General features: G+C 40.2%; 1 protein-coding gene across 1 annotated transcript in view; it reads left to right on the forward strand.

Annotated features, from left to right (window-relative positions):
• TDRP (testis development related protein) overlaps positions 1–17,548 on the forward strand; it is a gene marked incomplete at its 5' end in the record, with an annotated part of 74,328 nt that extends 56,780 nt beyond the window's left edge. The window contains 2 exons of the mRNA XM_008587991.1: positions 15,724–15,827; positions 17,048–17,548. Coding sequence (XP_008586213.1) covers positions 15,724–15,827; positions 17,048–17,393 — 450 coding nt within the window. The remainder of the gene's footprint in view (positions 1–15,723; positions 15,828–17,047) is intronic.
• Positions 17,549–18,889: the final 1,341 nt, after the last annotated feature.

An 18,889-nucleotide genomic window follows, 5' to 3' on the forward strand; every position in this document is an offset into this window, starting at 1 on the left:
ATCCTTGTAGTGTTTATTGCCAAACGCCAACCTGACAACCCAAAACTGAGCTGAGTGGATAGAGCCTACCCACCCAGAAGAGGCCTGCTCATGGCAGCTCCACCCAGCTCCAGGTTTAATTTGGAAGATGGTGAAGGCCTCTGTGCTGTGGCATTTCAGTGAGGAGGGAAAACATGGAATGTGTCCAGCCAGCTGCCGTCATGGGCCTCGGCCCCACGGCCCTATGCTCTCGTCCTCCACTCCTTCATAGGGTGTAGCTGCCCATCCTTTAAAGTGTGTATGCTTTTAAATACTGTGGTGGCACATGCCTGAAGTGTGTCTGTGTCACCTGAGTCATCTTTCTGAGCTGAATGGTAGGATCAAGCGGGGCTGGGGAACTGGGACAACAGCTCCTACTTAGGTGGACGCCCGGCCATGCCCTCTCTCTGGTCTCCTGAGATCAGCAGTTGACCACATACTTGTAAGGTCCTTTTCAACTCGCACATGCTGTGAGTAGGTGACTGTCACATCGGAATTTTCCCTGTAGCCTGATAGCTCTAATCTGATAAAGGAGCCTAGTGTATTTGGTTTTATAGTTTGACCTAGATGTCTGAACTAGGTTATGAAATCAGTTTTCTCCAGAATTACCAGTTTCTCAATAACTTCAGAGTGTTTAAACATAAGATTTTTATGAGTTCTAAGATTTAGAATGGTTAGAAAGAAAATTAAGCCATTCTCCCACACCTTTTTATCATGTCGTAATCGAAGCAGCCTTCCCATGCAGTGGTGGTCCTTGTGTTTGGATGGTATAGCCTTTCTGTAGCTTGGAAGTAAGGCCCTGTGGTTACAGTCATTTCCACAATCTTCAGGAAGAACAGAATGGTGGTAGCTAATGGTGAGGCCGAGGAGTGGCTTCTGGGGAGGCTGTGCTTTCCCTCCTTCAGAGCACTCCCTCATCAAGTCACTCCCCAGACCGCACCACCTTCATGCCTTTTATGTGAATGAGCTTCAGGACACATCTCGTAGTCTTTCTTTGCAGCCAGCAGGTCAGTTCTAAGCCCTTGTACAGAAAAGTTCTGGAGTGTGATGGGCTGTGGCAGAGGGTGTGGGCCTTGGGTTGCATGCAGCTCCGTCCACATGCACCTGTTCCTCATCTGCACCGGGAAGCATGTCAGTAGGTCAGCCATGATGGGGAAAATAGAGCTCTTCAGCTGATAAGAGGAACCATTTGCACTGAATCCCACACCGGCACAGCTGTCATTCTCACCACGGTGTGACAGTGTTTTCCTAATAAAGAATTGGGATACCTGCCTAACAAAATTTTTTTCTTTTTTCTTTCTGACTTATGAACTTAACATATCTTTAAAAAGTATACACATGAACACTCATGTTTCTCTTCATATCACACAAATGTTTCACCTTTTACTAAAAAGTATACACATGAAATACTTTAAAATATTAAAATGACGGGATCTGAACTGAAGTGGTGCACACGGGTGGTGTGGTGTGCACTCAGCTGACCAGAGTGTTGTGTTCTTGTTCTTCCTATTAATCATCCCTCTCACTACTTTCTATTTTCCAGGGATATTTTGGTGTAATGTTTCCTTGTCCACTTCATTGAAATGGTGTGTGTCATTGTTGTGTTCTTGTTCTTCCTATTAATCATCCCTCTCACTACTTTCTGTTTTCCAGGGATATTTTGGTGTAATGTTTCCTTGTCCACTTCATTGAAATGGTGTGTGTCATTTATCACCATTCAGTCTTGCAATTTTTCTTGCTCTACTAAAGTCTGTGCTTTGGTAGTGTGTTTGGAGGGGCCTGGGAGCTTTCTCACAGGCTTGGACACTGTGAAGAGATCCTTCCAGTAACTTGGTGAGGTGAGAAGTTTGTATCTGTTTCATTTGGATAATTAAGCATTAAAGCTAAAGTTTTATATTTGAGGAAAAATAGGAGAAAATGCAAATGATGCTATATCTTGGTCTTTAACTTTGGGACATTTTGTTCAAAATTTTAGGATTACAAATTGTGAGATCAAGTTTGAAGCATTTTAGACCGTGAATGATGCTTGCATTGACACAGCCTAAGATTCTGTACACCTCTGATCCATATCCTCTCTGGACCCTTCAGAATCCTGTCATGAAGGGTGGCCTACCTCGGTATAGCAGCAGTGGTGACTGAAGTCGGACATCTCTCATGTTTCTCTGGGGAAATGCTCAGAGAGAAATGTGGGAGACCTCAGGTGAAGAATGAGGAGTCTGGTTTTTATGCAGCCTTTCTGAACCATTAAGTCCAGCTGTGATTACCACACCCTAGTAGGACCACACATGGTCTAGAATTACAGATTCCAGAAACACTACTGAAACTATGCCACCACTTCCAAGTCACAAGTGGTCCTGGTTTGCCTTATATGTGGGCGAGCTGACTTCTTGGCACTCCCACTGCCTTGGCCTGTGTATGTGCCATCATTCCTGTCATTTACTAATGTGGGGTTTTGCGACTCCAGCCTCTTCCAGTTGCTGAACTGGTAGCAGAGAGAGATTTCCTCACTGATCTCACTACAATTTCTTCCTTGGAGGCACACGTCAGAGCAGGGCCTGGGAAGCTGCCTGCTGATGGGATGGTGCCTTGGCTTCAGGTTTTCGCACAGCATGCAGCCATGGGCCATGCTTCATGGGGACACCAGTGTGGTTGGTGGAGGTGGCATAGGCAGCCATGGATTCATGCCCAGCATGATGTGGCATTCAAGGGGTGGAGGTGCCTGAAGAGACTGAGCCACTGGCCAAAACAGAGGATGTTAAAGCAAGCCGGACAGGCCTTGGGCAGTGTCCAGTGGGTGGCTAGAGACGTGGGGGTGAGGTTTGTTAGAGCTCATGAGATGGGTCCTGAAACTCTTCTTCATCAGGGTGGCAGGTGAACTTCAGAAGGTAGAGAAAGCTATTCTCTCATGCTCATTCTGTACACATGCAGAGGATGGGGCACTTCAGTATCTCAGTTCCAGGGAGGATAAAACGGAAAAGGGGGATTTGCAGGCACAGGAGAGGAGAACAAGAGAGAGTGCCTATAAGCCAACAATGTCCCCATAAAAACACCAGGGGCAAAGATGAGCAGAGTTTAGGCCACACGTGTTAACTCAGAAAAGGGTGCATGCAGCTTGTATTGAGGTTTTGGAAAATCATTAACATTTTTTAAGATTCTTCTTTTGGTGGTGTTTTTATTTACTAGTTGTAGTACGTTAAGTGAGAGATAGGCCTTTAGATCTGCGGCTTAAATGTAAGACTAACCAATCTGTGCTAGGTTTCCAGCCTTCAGGCTAAGGAGTAGTCATAGTGGGGGTTTTTTAGCTTTGCGTAAACTCTTGTCTAATATGTTTGATAATATTCATTAAATGAATGGATATATCTAGATTTCACTGGGGGTTGGGTGGGGTAAGGATATAGCCACCTGCCCACCCCCACCTAGGATGTACCTTGCTTGTTTGTGTTCTGAGATGCACGCTGCCCATGACTTGCTCAGCACCTTGGGAAACTCAGGAAGTCTGAGTGAGTCATAATTGTCCTCAGTGTACTCAGGCATTTGGAGTATTTATGTGGCTCCAGACTCAGAGTTGGCTGCTTTCCTTTAAATGGCCAGTGTTAAATCCTTTGTAGGCAATCATGGGTCTGCTCACTCTGTGCAGGTGATAGCACCTGAGGGCCAGGAACAGAAAATGACCCCCAGAAAAAACATCAGCCATAAGTCACAGAACCCACTCCTTTTTGCCAGATACATCTAGCGAAATATATATATTAACAATCTTTGACAAATCCTTCAACTCAAGAGGATTTAATTTCACACAGAATGAGCCAGTTAACTGTGTCTTGGTGGAACGTGAGTGCCCCTGGACTTTTAGAATGTTTGTATGTGAAAAAGACTATGAAAAATTAGGAATGAAGAAATTTTTAACATTCAGGAAGTGATAGGAGTGGACAAGGAGGTCGAAAGGACATAGGGAATAGAAATTGGATATCTTGCCTTGAAAAGTAATATTGATCCAATGTGATACTGAATGTGCTTCAGTTCTGTTTAGAAACATGAAATGCCTACTTTGCATGCTGTAGTAAGCAGGTATCACACAAGTGCCTAGATTTAAAGATGTAACCATATGCTCCAGAAAGGTCTTGTCCATGCAGAATCTTCAGTCTGGTGATACTGGCAGACGAACTAACATGATAGTGTCTCCTGTTCCATCCTTGTTGCTACAAGTGACAATATTTCTTTTGTTAAATAGCTGAATAATATTCCATTTGTATATATATACTACAGTTTTTTTTTGTTTGTTTGTTTTTAAATCCATTCATCTGTTGATGGGCATTTAGGTTGATTCCATTTCTTGGTAATTGTGAGTGGTGTTGCAGTGAACATGGGAGTGCAGTGTCTCTTCAGTATATGGATTCATTTCCTTTGGGTTATATACCCAGTAGTGGGATAGCTGGGTCGTAGGGTAGATCTATTTTTACTTCTCTGAGGAGCCTCCATACTGTTTTCCAGAATGGCTGTATCAATTTACACTCCCACCAGTACCATAGGAGAGTTTCCTTTTCTCTGCATCCTTGGCAGCATTTGTTGTTTTCTGTCTTTTTGATAACAGCCATTCTTATTGGAGTAAAGCAGCATCTCATTGTGGTTTTGATTTGCATCTCCCTGATGATTAGTGATGGTGAGCATTTTTTCATGTGTCTGTTTGCCATTCGTATGTCTTCTTTTGATAAATGTCTGTTTAATACCTTTGCTTATTTTTTAATTGGATTATTTGATTTTTTGCTGTTGAGTTGTTTGAGTTCCTTATATATTCTGGGTATTAGCCCCTTGTCTGATGTGTAATTCGAAAACATTTTCCCCCATTCTGTAGGTTGTCTCTTCACTTTGTTGACTGTGTCTTTTGCTGTGAAGAAGGATTTAGTTTGACATAGTCCCATTTGTGTATTTTTGCTTTGTAGTCTTGTTCCAAAAAATGGTGCCCACTCCCACTTTGTGTAGCATTTCCCCTATGTTTTCTTCTAGTGTTTTCATAGATTCAGGTGTTAATTTAAGTCTTTAGTTCATTTTGAGTTGATTTTTGTGTATGGTTAGAAATAGAGTCTAGTTTCAATCTTCTGCATGTGGAAATCCAGTTTTCCCAGCACCATTTATTGAAGAGACTGTCCTTTCCCAACTGACTACTCTTTGTACCTTTATTGAAAAAATCAGTTGGCTGTAAATACATGGCTTTATTTCTGGGTTCTCTGTTCTGTTCCATTGGTCTGTCTGCTTTTAGGCCAGCACCATGCTGTTTTGGTTGCTATAGCTTTGAGTATATATATCTTGAAGTCAGGTAGCATGATGGCTTCCAGCTTTGTTCTTTTTGCTCAGGATTGTAAAGGTATTTGGGGTCTTTTGTGGTTCCATATGAATTTTAGGATTGTTTTTTCTATTTCTCTGAATCATTATTTTGATAGGGATTGCACTGAATCTGGAGATTACTTTTAGTAGTATGGTCGTTTTCACAATATTAATTCTTTAAACTCATGAACATTTCTTTGTGTCATGTTCAATTTCTTCCATCATTGTTTTATAGTTTTTTTTTTTTAAGGTGCTATATATCAGAAGGGAGGAAGTCTTTTTTTATTAATTGAAACAATTGATTACACATATTTTGGGGTTACAATGACTATCAATATTTGTGTACAGTATATAATTATCAAATCAATATTATTAACATGTTCATTATTACAAATTGTATATATTATTCTGTGTCCTTTACCCAATTTCCCCCTAATTCTCTTCTCCCTCCCCCGTTTCCCTTTAGTAACCATAGGTCTGTTGTCTCCTTCTGAAAGTTCAATGTATTATTGTGGACTCCTTCCTGCTTTCCTCCCCTCCCTTCCCTCTCTTTCGCTCCCTCCCTCTTTCCTTTCCTCTTTCTCTCCCTCTCTCTTTCACTCACTCTGTCCCTCTCAGCTCCCGCTTATGAGTGAGGATATGCATGCAACATTTCTCTTTCTATGTCTGGCTTGTTTCACTTAACATAATATTCTCCAACCTCATTCATGCTGCTGCAAATGGCAGAATGGCATTCTTTTTTATGGCTGAGTAGTATTCCATTGGTATTTATACCACATTTTCCTTATCCAGTTGTGTGTTGATGGACATTTAGGTTGGTTACATATCTTAGCTATTGTAAATAGAACTGTGATGAACATGGGAGTGTGGGCAGCAGCCTAATAGCCCACAAATATGTACAAATAAATGTAAAAAAATAACCCGTATATCATTCAGGAGCCTGTTGCTTAATTTCCATGTATTTGTATAGTTTCCAGAGTTTTGCTTATTATTGATTTCTAGTTTTAATCTGTTGTGGTCTGAAAAGATACTTGAAATGATTCTGATTTTTTAAAATTTGCTGAGACTTGATTTGTGACCTAATGTGGTCTATCCTGGAGAATGTTCTATGTGCTGATGAGAAGAATGTATATTCTATAGTTGTTGTATGAAATATTCTATAGATATCTGCCAGGTTCAGTTGGTCTAAAGTGAAGTTTAAATCACATGTTTCTCTGCTGATTTGTTGCCTAGATGATTTCTTCAGTGCTGTGAGAGGGGTGTTCAGAGCTCCTATGATTATCATATTGGGATCTATGTCTTTCTTTAGATTTAATAGTGTTTGATTTATGTATCAGGGTGCTCCAGTGTTGGGTGTATATATATTTATGATTGTCATGTCTTCTTGCTGGAGAGATCCTTTTATCATTATATAGTGGCCTTCTTTGTCTATTTTTATGGTTTTTGGTTTGAAGTCTATATTTGATCTGATATAACAATAGCTACTACTGCTTGTTTTTGGTTTCCATTTGCATGGTATATCTTTTTCCATCCTTTACCTTTTAGTCTGCGTATGTCTTTACAGGTGAGGTGACACTCTTGTAGACAGCATATAGTTTGAGTCTTGCTTTTTAATCTAGTCAGTCAGTCTGTGTGTTTTGAATGGGGAATTTAATCAATTTACACTTTGGGTTGTTATTGGAAGGTATTGTCTTACTCCTGATGTTTTATTGCCTTTAGTTTAGGTATTTTAAGTATCTTTTGTTCCTTTCTTTCCCTTTTATTATTGGTCTTCAGTGTTTGTTGGATTTTGAGGTTGTAAGATTTAGTTTCTTTCTCTGTCTCATTTGCATTTTTACCAGTGTGTTTTGTTCTTTTTTGTGTATTGCAGTAGTGATTATCATTTTTTCAATTCCAGATGCAGGACTGTTGAGAATTTCTTGTAGGGCTGGTCATGTGGTGGTGAATGCAAGCAGTTTCTGTTTGTCTGAGAAATACACTACTTCTCCTTCCTTTCTGAAGGATAGCCTTGCTAGATATAGTATTATTGGCTGACAGTTTTTTTCTTTTAGTATTTTTAATGTATCATCCCATTTTCTTCTGGCCTGTAGAGTATCAGTTGAGAAGTCTGCTCTTAGTCTGATGGGGGCTCCCTTATAGGTGACTTGATGCTTTTCTCTTGTTGCTTTTAGAATTTTCTCTTTGTCTTTGAGCTTTGCCAGTTTGAGTATACTGTGTCTCAGAGAGGATCTTTTCGGATTGAATCTGTTTGGGGATCTTTGAGCTTCCTGGATCTGAAGGCCCATGTCTCTCCCTACACCTGGGAAGTTTTCTGTCATTATTTAATTGAGTAGGATTTCAATGCTTTTTCCTTTCTCTTCCCCTTCTGGAACACCCATGATTTGAATGTTTGTGCACTTTAGGTTGTCTACTAGCTCTCTTAGATTTTCGTCTTGTACAAAGTTTTCTTTCCTTTTTTTTTTGGTCTGCCTAGGTTATTTTGAAAAGACCATCTTCAAAATCTGAAATTATTCTGCTTGCTCTAAACTCCTACTCTTGGTTGTTTTTTAATTCATTGAATGAATCCTTCAGTTACAGGAGTTCTGCTACATTCTTTTACAAGTATTAATCTCTTTGTAAATTTCTTCCTTCATATCCTGGATATTTTTTTTCATTTCAGTGTGTTCTCTGAGTCTTCTCTTACCTTTTTCAGTTTCTTTAAGATAGTTAATTGGAATTCCTTTCCAGTCATTTTGAGAATTTCTTGTTCTGTGGGGTCTGGTACTTGAGTATTCCTTTGGTAGTGTCATATTTTCCTGTTTATTTGTATTTCTAGTATCTCAGCATTGATGTCTGGTCATCTGGTAAAGCAGCTGCTGCTTCTGTTACTCTGGAGTGGGCTTTGAGGAGAAAGACTTCCTCCTCTTTTTGCAGGCTCTGCTGGTGAGGCTGTGTAGTGGGCTGCCTGCAGGGTGGTCCTGGCTGCTATTGTGGCAGTGAGCCATCCTCATGGCAACAGTAGCTGTGGTGGTGGCTGTGGTGGACTCCCTGCATGGAAATGGTGCTTGCAGCATGCTCCTGTCTTCTGTTCAGGCAGGCAGATGGCTGCCCAGAGCTTCTGTCTGGGTCCCCCATCACAGGTCATGCTCCTGCCTTCTGTTTGGGCCAATGTAGTTTTTACCTTTTTTTTTTTTTTTTTTTTTGGTGCCAGTTATTTATTAGAAAGAAAAGTTGAATGAAGCTCTTTTTGCTCCTTTTTAAAAGAAGTGTCATGGTGGAATATATATAATAGATTAGAGATATTTAGTACCTGCCACATAGGCCAGTAGAAAAATCCCAGCAATTAACAAAGACTCATTTTTAAATGGCCCATTGGTCAATGAACAATTTTAAAGTATATAATAATTAAATGTACCTGCATATTAATATATGTCAATTCTCCCATGGATATGACACAGTTCAATTCAAAAAGAGAAAATGTTTATTCACTCACCTACAAATAAAACTAGGTATTAAACTCATGTACTATTGCTTAAAGAGTACTTACAGGGCTATCTCACCTCAATGTTTCTTTGCAAAGGTAGAAATCAATAGTCCATAGATCCACTTTAAGAAATAAGCCACTGATAAACATATTTATTATTTTACAACACATTTCATGTTGTATTTTTTAAAGCATTATGTAAATTTAATTTCCATCATGCTTTCCATATTATTGACCTTTATAGAATTTTACTTCAGTGTGAGTTTTCACATGACTTTGTTAACACTTAAAACCTTCCTGCATTTGTAAAACTAATAGAGTTTCAATCCAGTGTACATTTGTACATGTCTTTGTCAGTATATGAATCAATGAAGGGTTTTCCACATTCCTTACATTTAGCATTCTTAGCCAGTATGAGTTTTTTCATACCATTGAAAGTAACTGGAACTGCTGAAGGATTTACCACATTGTTTACATTCATAAGGTTTTTCTCCATTGTGGGTCCTTTCAATGCCTACAAATTGAACTGGGATGATCAAAGGCTTTCCCACATACCTTACATTTATAAGGTCCATCTCCAGTCTGTACTCCCATGTGACTTTGGATGCTTGAGAGAGAAATGAAGGCTTTCCCACATTCCTTACATTCATAAGGTTTCTCTCCAGTGAGAGTCCTTTTTATAAATTTGAAAGAAGTGGATATAACTGAAGGTTTTCCCACATTGCTTATGATTTATATACCTTCTCTCCATATTCCTGATTCTCATATGGTTTCAGTCCAGTGAGAGATGCAGTGTCTATTCAGGGATGAATGACACATGAAGGCTTTTTCACATAAACTACATGTACATGGTTTACTCTAGGAGACTTTTTTTCATTCAGGTTAAGATTTGGGACCTGGCCGAAGGTTTGTCCACAGTGATGACTTCCCTTTCACTGACTTTCTCTACAATATGATTGCCACAGAAGACAAATTTGTGTAGATTTCCCCCATGACATCTCTGTAGAGTTTTTTTCAGAATGATCCAACATACCCCACGCCTCCAGGGTGAACTTGACAGTTACATCCTCAAAGGCCACTGACTCCATTTCCCAGCTTCTGGGTGTTCCTGCGTCCTCCGTACAGCTCCGTGGCTGGCGCAGGTCACACAGCGATGGCAGCGGAGCACCCTGGCCTCTGGTAACAGCACAGATGCCAAACTGAGCACAACGGGTGCCAGAAACAAAACAGGCCAATGTTTTGTAGTCATATTTGTAGAGATCTTTCACCTCCTTGGTTAAATTCATTCCTAGGTGTTTTATTTTTTTGGTAGCTATTGTAAATGGGATTGCTTTCTTGATTTCTTCTTCATCTTGCTCATCATTTGTATATGGAAATGCTACTGATTTTTGCATGTTGATTTTGTATCCTGCAAGTTTACTGAATTCATTTATCAGTTCTACAAGTTTTTTGGAGGAGCATTTATCCTATATAAAAGATCATGTTGTCTGTAAACAGGGACAATTTGACTTCCTCTTTTCCAATTTGGATGCCCTTTCTTTCTTTCTTTTGCGTGATTGCTCTGGCTAGGACCCCCAGTACTATTTTGAATAAGAGTGGACAAAGTGCACATCCTTGTGTTGTCCCAGTTCTTACAGGAAGAGCTTTTCCCGATATAGCATATTAGCTGTTGGGTGGCCATGTATGGCCTTTATTGTGTTGAGGTGCATTCCTTCTATGCCTGTTTTGTTGAGGGTTTTTGAATGAAGTGATGTTGAATTTAAATGCTTTTTCTCATTAATTGAGATGACTATACGGCTTTTGTCCTTCATTATGTGACATATCACATTTATTGGTTTGCGTATATTGAGCCAATCTTGCATCCCTGGGATAAATCCCACTTGATCATGAGAAGTGATCTTTTTAATATGCTGCTGGATTTGGTTTGCTAGTATTTTGCTGAGTATTTTTATACCTGTGTTCGTCAGGAATATTGACCTATAGTTTTTGTGTGTGTGTGTGTCTTTGTCTAATTTTGGTATCAGGGTAATGCTGGCCTAGTAGAATGAGTTTGGAAGAGTTCCCTTCTTTTCATTTTTTTGTAATAGTTTGAGAAGAATTGGTATTGATTCTTTTTTAAATATTTGTTAGAATTTGGCAGTAAAGTCATCTGATCCTGTGCTTTTCCTTAATGGGAGACTTTTCATTACTGATTCAATGTTGTTATTTGTAATTGGTTTGTTCAGGTTTTCTGTTTCTTCTTAGTTCAATCTTGGTAGATTGTATGTGTACAGGAATGTATCCATTTCCTCTAGAATTTTCCAATTGTTTGCATATAGTTCATAATAACTTCTCATGATCCTTTGTATTTCTGTAGTATCAGTTTTAATGTCTCCTTTTTCATTTCTGATTTTACTTGAGTCTTTTTTTTTTCTTGGTTAGTCTAGTTAATGGCTTGTCACTTTTGTTTATCTTTTCAAAAAACCAACATTTTGTTTTCCCAATCTTTTGGGTTGTTTTTTGGGTCTCAATTTTGTTTATTTCTGCTCTGATCTTTATTGTTTCTTTCCTTCTGCTAATTTTGGGTTTAGTATGTTCTTGCTTTTCTAATTCCTTTAGATTTATTGTTAGGTTATTTATTTGAAATCTTTCTTCTTTTGTGATATAGGTGTTTATTTTAATAAACTTTCCTCTTAATAATGCTGTATCCCATAGGTTTGCTATGTTGTGTTTCTGTTTTCATTTGTTTCAAGAAATTTTTAAATTTCCGTATTAATTTCTTTTTTGACATGTTGGTCATTCAGGAGCATGTTGTATGGTCTCCCTGTAATTTGTACAGTTTTGAGAGTTTCTGTTGATTTCTAGTTTTATTCCATTGTGGTCATAGAATATACTTGATATGATTTCAAGTTTTAAAAACTTGTTGACACTTGTTTTGTGGGCTAACGAATTGTCAGTCTTGGAGAGTGCTCCAGGTGCTGATGAGAAGAAAGCTCATTTTGTAGCTGTTGGATGAAATGTTCTATAAATGTTTGTAAGGGACTTGATATGATTTCAAGTTTTAAAAACTTGTTGACACTTGTTTTGTGGGCTAACGAATTGTCAGTCTTGGAGAGTGCTCCAGGTACTGATGAGAAGAAAGCTCATTTTGTAGCTGTTGGATGAAATGTTCTATAAATGTTTGTAAGGTCCATTCGGTCTGTAGTGCAGTTTAAATCCAATGTTTCTTTGTTGATTTTCTGTCTAAATGATCTGTCCAGTGCTGAGAGTGGGGTGTTGAAGTCCCCAATTATCATTGTATTGGGGGTATGTTTCTCCCTTTAGATCTAGTAATATTTGCTTTATATTTCTGGGTGGATAAATAATAACAATTGTTTTATCCTCTTACTGAATTGATCCCTTTAACATTATATAATGACCTTGTCTCTTTTTGCAATTTTTAACTCAAAGTCTATTTTATCTAATATAAGAATAGCTATTTCTGCTTGCCTTTGGTTTCCAGTGGCATGGAATATGTTTCTCCATCCCTTCACTTTCAGTCTATGTGTTTCTTTACAGGTGAAGTGAGTTTCTGAAAGGCTTTTTGGGTCCTCCTGTTCTCATTTTTCCCACAATGGAGCAACTTTGTCAAGAGGATTCCTCTTGGTGTTGGATCTGCCCTGATCTACAATCAGCTGCAATGGTGTTAGTTTCCAGGCACATGTGCTTGCAGTAGCTGTGGAGCTGGGATCCTGGCCTGGTATCTTGCAAACCTATTGTGGCACTTACATCTTTGGGTGTAGGTTCACTCTGCAGCAGTGTTTCATGTCAATTGCTCACAGTGCCAGGGTCTGTGGCTCTGAAGCCCCCCAGCAGCTCAGGCTCTGTGGGTCAGGTTATAGCTGTGACTCTGACCCTGAGCACAGAACTGGCCCAATTCTGGAGCAGAAGGGGGTGCACTGGATGTTTGGACCTAGGGAGCAGATTATGGCTACAGTTCAGGAACAAGAGCAAATGGGGCTCAGTTGTCCCTCGATTCTCAGGGTGTGATGCACCTTGTAGTGGTATCTCTAATCCCTGGAGTGCTGGGACTTGGCAATATCTTAGTCTCTGAGAGGGCAGGTGAAGTGGCAGCAAGAATCCAGAATGGCAGGGCACAGCTATTGTTTGGGCGTTGGGAGGCAGACAGCAGCACAGCACTGACTTTACTCCCTGGGGCAAGGGGTATCTCAGCAGTTTTGTCTTTAGGGGAATAGTCCAGTTCCAGGAAAGCAGATTACTAGAGTTTTTTAGCCCCTAGGGCAGAGTGTCTCAGCTCAGCCACTGCTCTGTTTCCTTGGGACATGAGGTGCTACTTCAGTTTAGCCCTGGGATGCACAGCTGCTCAGCTTGGACAAGCAGCTTCTTGGCCAAAACAGCAATTCCCCAATGGATGATGTGCCCCTTCAGCTCAGTCCTGGGGGGCTGGGCACTGCTGCAACTGGGAGGGGTAAAGATTCCCCAAGAGGAAGCATGCAGCTTCATAGCTGTAGTTCACATCTGAGGGGAAAGGGCACTACTGCAACTGGGAGGGATGGGTGGAGTAGTTCTACCACTGCCTAGTCCCTCAGGGTGGGGTGTAACAGCTGCTCTCAGCTGGGCTTGGGGAAGTCAGTTCAATACTGGCTTAGTCTCTGGGATGAATGTGTTATCACTCACCCCCGAAATAAGACACCCTCCAGCAGCAATTCCAGTTACAAGATGGTGCAGTCGCACTGAGAGCCACAAAGGGCGAGGCACAGTGTTGGCTCATCTGGAGGAGCACAGCTGTGGATTCCAAGCAGCTCCCTCAGCTGGGCTTAGTGCCTGTGAGGACTGCCAGGGTCCCCAGTGATGAGGATGGTAGGTGTCCAAGGTATTGATGATGGTTGCTGGGGTCCTCTCGCTCCTCCTGGTTCCCTGCTGCTCCTGGTTGGGGGATGGGGTGTTGGAGGCCAGGTATTGCCTTCCGTTCTGTGTGTGGCTATTCTGAGTTTCTGTGCTCAGTAGTGTTTGTTACTCCTTTGATGTGTACCAGTGCTCCTCTTTAGTTATTTTCATCCAAGTGCAGTTGTTTCTTGTTTTGTCTTTGTGGGAGAGACCAACAGGAGAGTCTTCTAGTCAGTCATCTTGCCTCTGCCCCTATGACCTGTCAATCTTAATCCTATGTTCTTTGTTCACCCCCACCCAGATATTGTGACTTACATTTATATTTTTTGATCTAAGTGAAGACCATCCATTTACCCGTTTTGGAAAACTTCCTTTTGGAAGTTTTTCTCTCTCAATATATTTTCCTTCTATGTGTTGGTTTTTCCTCTTCAGGGACATTTCTTTGATGCTCATTAACTAGGGACTTGTGTATGTGTCTTTTCTTCCTAACAATGAAAACACTGGGTAGTAATTTAAATTTCAATAATTCTCCTTTTCTGTTGATTTTCATTATGGTATCAGAAATGGGATCCAAGGGAAATCATCTCTAGGGCATTTAGATGGAATGTGGAATAAATAACATTTGAAAAGCAGTGATGACATTATAGCAAGAGAAAGACAGACAAACTGATGGCAGGATTTGAGGGAGTCGGTTGATCAGGTGTAGCACAGGTTTGCACCTCACAGTATTTGAGGGGAGGGTCTGGCATAGTAGTGAATGGAACAGACCTGCGGTAGGACATGAATTCAAACCACAGTTTCACTTCCTTGCTTTTGGCTTTGGTCAAGTTACTTAAGGTCTTGAAACTTTGGTTTCCTTATTTGTAATAATCACAGTGTCTGTTCTATGGGGTTAGTGTTCAGAGTCAGTGACTTGTGGGTGGGGATGATGTAACATTGCTTGACACATAGTGACTGCATTTGGTGCTCCCTCCAGAGGCTAGGTGGCTCACAATCCAGCATTGTGTTCTTCATGAATTTAGACTTCCTGATAGGTTCCTGCCAGAGGCTCCATTCCATCATGAACCCTGTGGAGCATCAGTCCTTTACTCAACACACACACACGCATTTCAGGATTTCAAACAGCATGTGACGAGGTAAACTGATGCCTCATGATTCCATCATGAACCCTGTGGAGCATCAGTCCTTTACTCAACACACACACACACGCATTTCAGGATTTCAAACAGCATGTGACGAGGTAAACTGATGCCTCATGCCTAGTTTTATTCACATTATGATTTCTTTTGGAGTGGGTATAGCAGTTGTGCTTCTGTCCCAGGCCCTGATTCATAAACACTCATGTCTCTCCAGCTGGTAGCTGTTGGGAGGGCCTGGCCCCAATCTAAAGATGCAGATCTCTGCCCAGAGTGGAATTCGTTTCCCCAGTCCAGTCTAGTGCAAGTAAAAAGTGGCACTCAGTAGTTCCCTGGTTAGTTTTTGAGGACATCTTTGCATCTGGTCCCTTCCCAGTGCTGGGCTGCACACAGTAAATCCTCAGTTATTGGATGGCCACAATCACTGGGTTACCTGGTTAGTTGAATAGGCTAGTTGAATTGCCATCCCCACGAATGCTGAGGCCTAAAGATAGTGGCAGGGTTGCTGGGAGTCCTCTGAGAATCCCCCTGCCTTGTGACCTCTGACAATAGCAACCTTCTCTAGGGTCAGGCTCCTGTGTTTTAAAGAGAGTTAATTCTGACTTGTATCGGAAGTTTCCTCTGATTATAAACGTCATCATCACAACCTATTTTAGGTAAAATGTGATTATTGGCTAGTCTGTTACGAAATCTGGGTTACTCAGCAACACTGATGAGCTGATAGGACTGTAATACCATACCATCTGGATTAATAGTAGCTGTCGGGAGCAAACTTTAAGTGTGTGCAAATATAGAGAGGTGAGATGTAAGCTCTTCCATTTTTTTTTTTCTGAAATTCCAACCCAGTGGTTATTGCAATAGGAAACTGAGATCTCTTGATTCATAGCGTCAGATGTGACATTTTCCTTAACCTTTTACTAGGTTCAGGGAGCAAGTTTCCGAGGTTGGAAAGAAGTGACTTCTCTGTTTAATAAAGATGATGAACAGCATCTACTCGAAAGATGTAAATCTCCCAAATCCAAAGGGTAAGCCACAAATGTGTAAAGAAAGTAATAATTTCAAGAGAGGTAAGAAGTCACTGAGGAAGGTGGAAATGATTTTAGTGGTGTAAGTGAAGTTTAACTGAAAACTGCTGTTGTACTTGGTAAATCCCTCTGTCTTTCTCCCTCTGTCTGTCCCTGTTGAGTGGTAGATAGTAGTTGGGCTATAAGACCATTAGGGTTTACTTCCTCCTTGTGAATAAACAAAAATAAATTGTATTTTTTGATATTCTGGAGAGGAAATAAAGTAAAATGTACTTTTGGTAAAAGGTCATGAGGGTAACTATAAGCATATTGAAAGGTTATGGAAAAGTGAAAAAGAACTTGGAATTGTAAATTGAACTAATATATTAGCTGTAAAGCAGTCTGTAGCCATGCTTAAGATTTTTAGTAGTTTCAGAAAATAAAGAAAAGCACTGTTAGAAATGCGAAGGATTGATTTGCAATCTGTAAAGATTTTAGAAAATTAAATAGATTTAAACTGACATATTGCTGCTACTTTACTATATATATTTTAAAAATTTAAAAAGTGTAAAGTTAAAAATACAAATTCAGTGACTACCAGCAGTATGTGTGATCAGTGATACGAAGAGTTACTTGATTAGAAGATGAATCTTGGTACAAGATTCTGCAAGTAAAGAATTTGCTTTTGTTTGAGGACCGTGGAACCTTGTCCGATTTCAGCTGATACGTCAGCATCTCCAGGGGTAAGATCTGGATGCTGGTGACGCTTGCAGACAGTCAAGGTGGAGAGCACTGGCCTACACCAAGCTTTGTTATTCTGAATTCTTATTTTTGTTGAGCAAATTACTTCCTAGATGCTTGACACTAGCTTGCTGTATGAATAACCCTATTGAAAACCTATTTGGTAAATGGAATAGTTTTCCTCCCTTATTTCTTAATCTGGACCTGGTTTGCTCAAATGCTTGCTCACTACCTTTATATGGCCTTAAAAAGTGCCCTTTTATGATAATACTTTTGTGTGTCTTTTCTGAAAACTAGTTTTTTGCTTATGTATTGCCAGGTGGTATCGTAAAAATGGCTTTTACTAGCTTCATTAACAAATGTGTGGTGACTAATTTTTCCTTAACTTTAATATTTAAAACTTTACACATTTGTGTGTGTTAGCTTTCTAAACAATTTAAAATTAAAAAAAAAAACTTCATAAAATTGACACCAACACTTAACTCTTTCATTTCCTATAGAACTAATTTACGATTAAAAGAAGAGTCAAAGACAGAGAAGAAGTCTGGATTTTGGGACAATTTGGTTTTGAAACAGAATATACAGTCCAAAAAACCAGATGAAATTGAAGGTTGGGAGCCTCCAAAACTTGTTCTTGAAGATGTATCAGCTGATTCAGAGGATGCCTCGAGTGACCGCCTGTCATGGCCAGGCTGGGAGGATGACACCAAGGGCTCAACAAAGTACACTAGCCTGGCCAGCTCCGCAAACAGTTCAAGGTGGAGCCTCCGGTCAGCGGGGAAGCTGGTGAGCATCAGACGGCAAAGCAAAGGCCACCTGACAGAGAGCCAGGAGGAGGTGGAGTGAGGCCGAGCTATGTTGCACATGTGCGCAGACCACACTGCTACCACCTGAGCTGCTTAGAGTTTGCAAAGTCCCAGAGGGTTTTTATTAGTATATACCATCAAGTTGTTTAGTCCTTTCCATATTAAAAAGAATAGATAATCCACTTTGTGCCTATATTTCATATTTGGACTTCTCTTTTCATTGTGAAATGAACGCCCACGCATACTGTGTTTCGTTGGTAGCCACATGCAGGGACTGTACATTTGTTTGCCTTATTGCAGAAATGTCCATCAACTATAGTCCATGTTTTGCTGAAACTGGAGATGTGAATTTTTGATGCTGTCCCATAAAATACCAGTAAGGATTTTGCAGTTTTTTGCCCCAAAACTATTTTCATGCCAACCCCAGTTGTAGTTGTTTCTTTCGGATGTAACACATGTACTGTCTGTGACCCACGAGAATGTAGCAGTTGTGCAGCTCCCTTCTGTTGCAGAAAACTGCAGTCCAGGAGGTAAGGTGAATCTTCCAAAGGTCATATGTTAGATTTTGTTTAACTTGGCAAACTAAACTTCTTTTATTATTAAATTTAAAAAAGTAAACAAATTAAATACTGAAAAAGCAAAGGTTATATATGAGCATAAAATGTCAGTACTTTGTAAAGCATGTTCACCTACTGTTGAGGGAGGAAGAGCCTCTTGTATGCACGTTGGATGGTAATAGTGGTCCTTTTTGGGGATTTTATTTTTACTTCTCCTGAACTTTTAAATATTGATCTTTATTTTCTTTGAAAAATTTGCTTTCTTTTTTTGTTTACACACTAAAGAAATGCTATAAAGTGTGGATAAATTTTAGTCATTTGGTAATCTTACTTTTGTTTGGAAAACATTAACTAGCTTCAAGCTGTATATAAAACACTGAAGTGCCTCTTTTTTATGATACCTAGGTGTTCAGGTTTTCAAAATGAGCAACTTACTGTGACTGATGTTTGATGTCTAAGAAGTGTGTTTCCCCCACAAGAATACTTTATGGCTAATTTGAGAGTATCTCACTCCTTTTTTGTCTCTGGAGCCCTGGTTATTGTCTGTGACAAGGCAGTCCTTTCTGTGAGGTGCTCCAGTCATCTGTCTCTGGCAGGACGGTGCTTTTCAGCAGGTGGTACAAACACGTATCCTTAGGTAAAAGCGGTTTGAAGGGAAAGGTATATTTTTCTTTGGTTCAAAACAAAACAAAAACTTCCAGTTATATTGTGCATTCCCTTCATGTAAAAAAAAAAAAAAAAATCCTGTCCTCAAGTAGTTCAGTGTGCACTTCTGCGTGTTTCATGCACATAGATGTTCCATTTCACATTCCAGTGAAGTAATCGGGCCTGCCTGGTGCAAGAGTGCACAGTCGTTTGTCAGAGCATCTGTCTGATCTTCTTCTTCTTCTTCTTTTTTTTTTGTCTTTTTCCATGTCCATCAACGAATCGCAACCCTCAGTGTTGCCCCCATACCGGACCGGGGACCGGCAACGGGATC

This window comes from Galeopterus variegatus, unplaced genomic scaffold (assembly GCF_000696425.1).
Source record: "Galeopterus variegatus unplaced genomic scaffold, G_variegatus-3.0.2 Scaffold4615, whole genome shotgun sequence".
In the NCBI taxonomy this organism is placed as follows: Eukaryota; Metazoa; Chordata; class Mammalia; order Dermoptera; family Cynocephalidae; genus Galeopterus; species Galeopterus variegatus.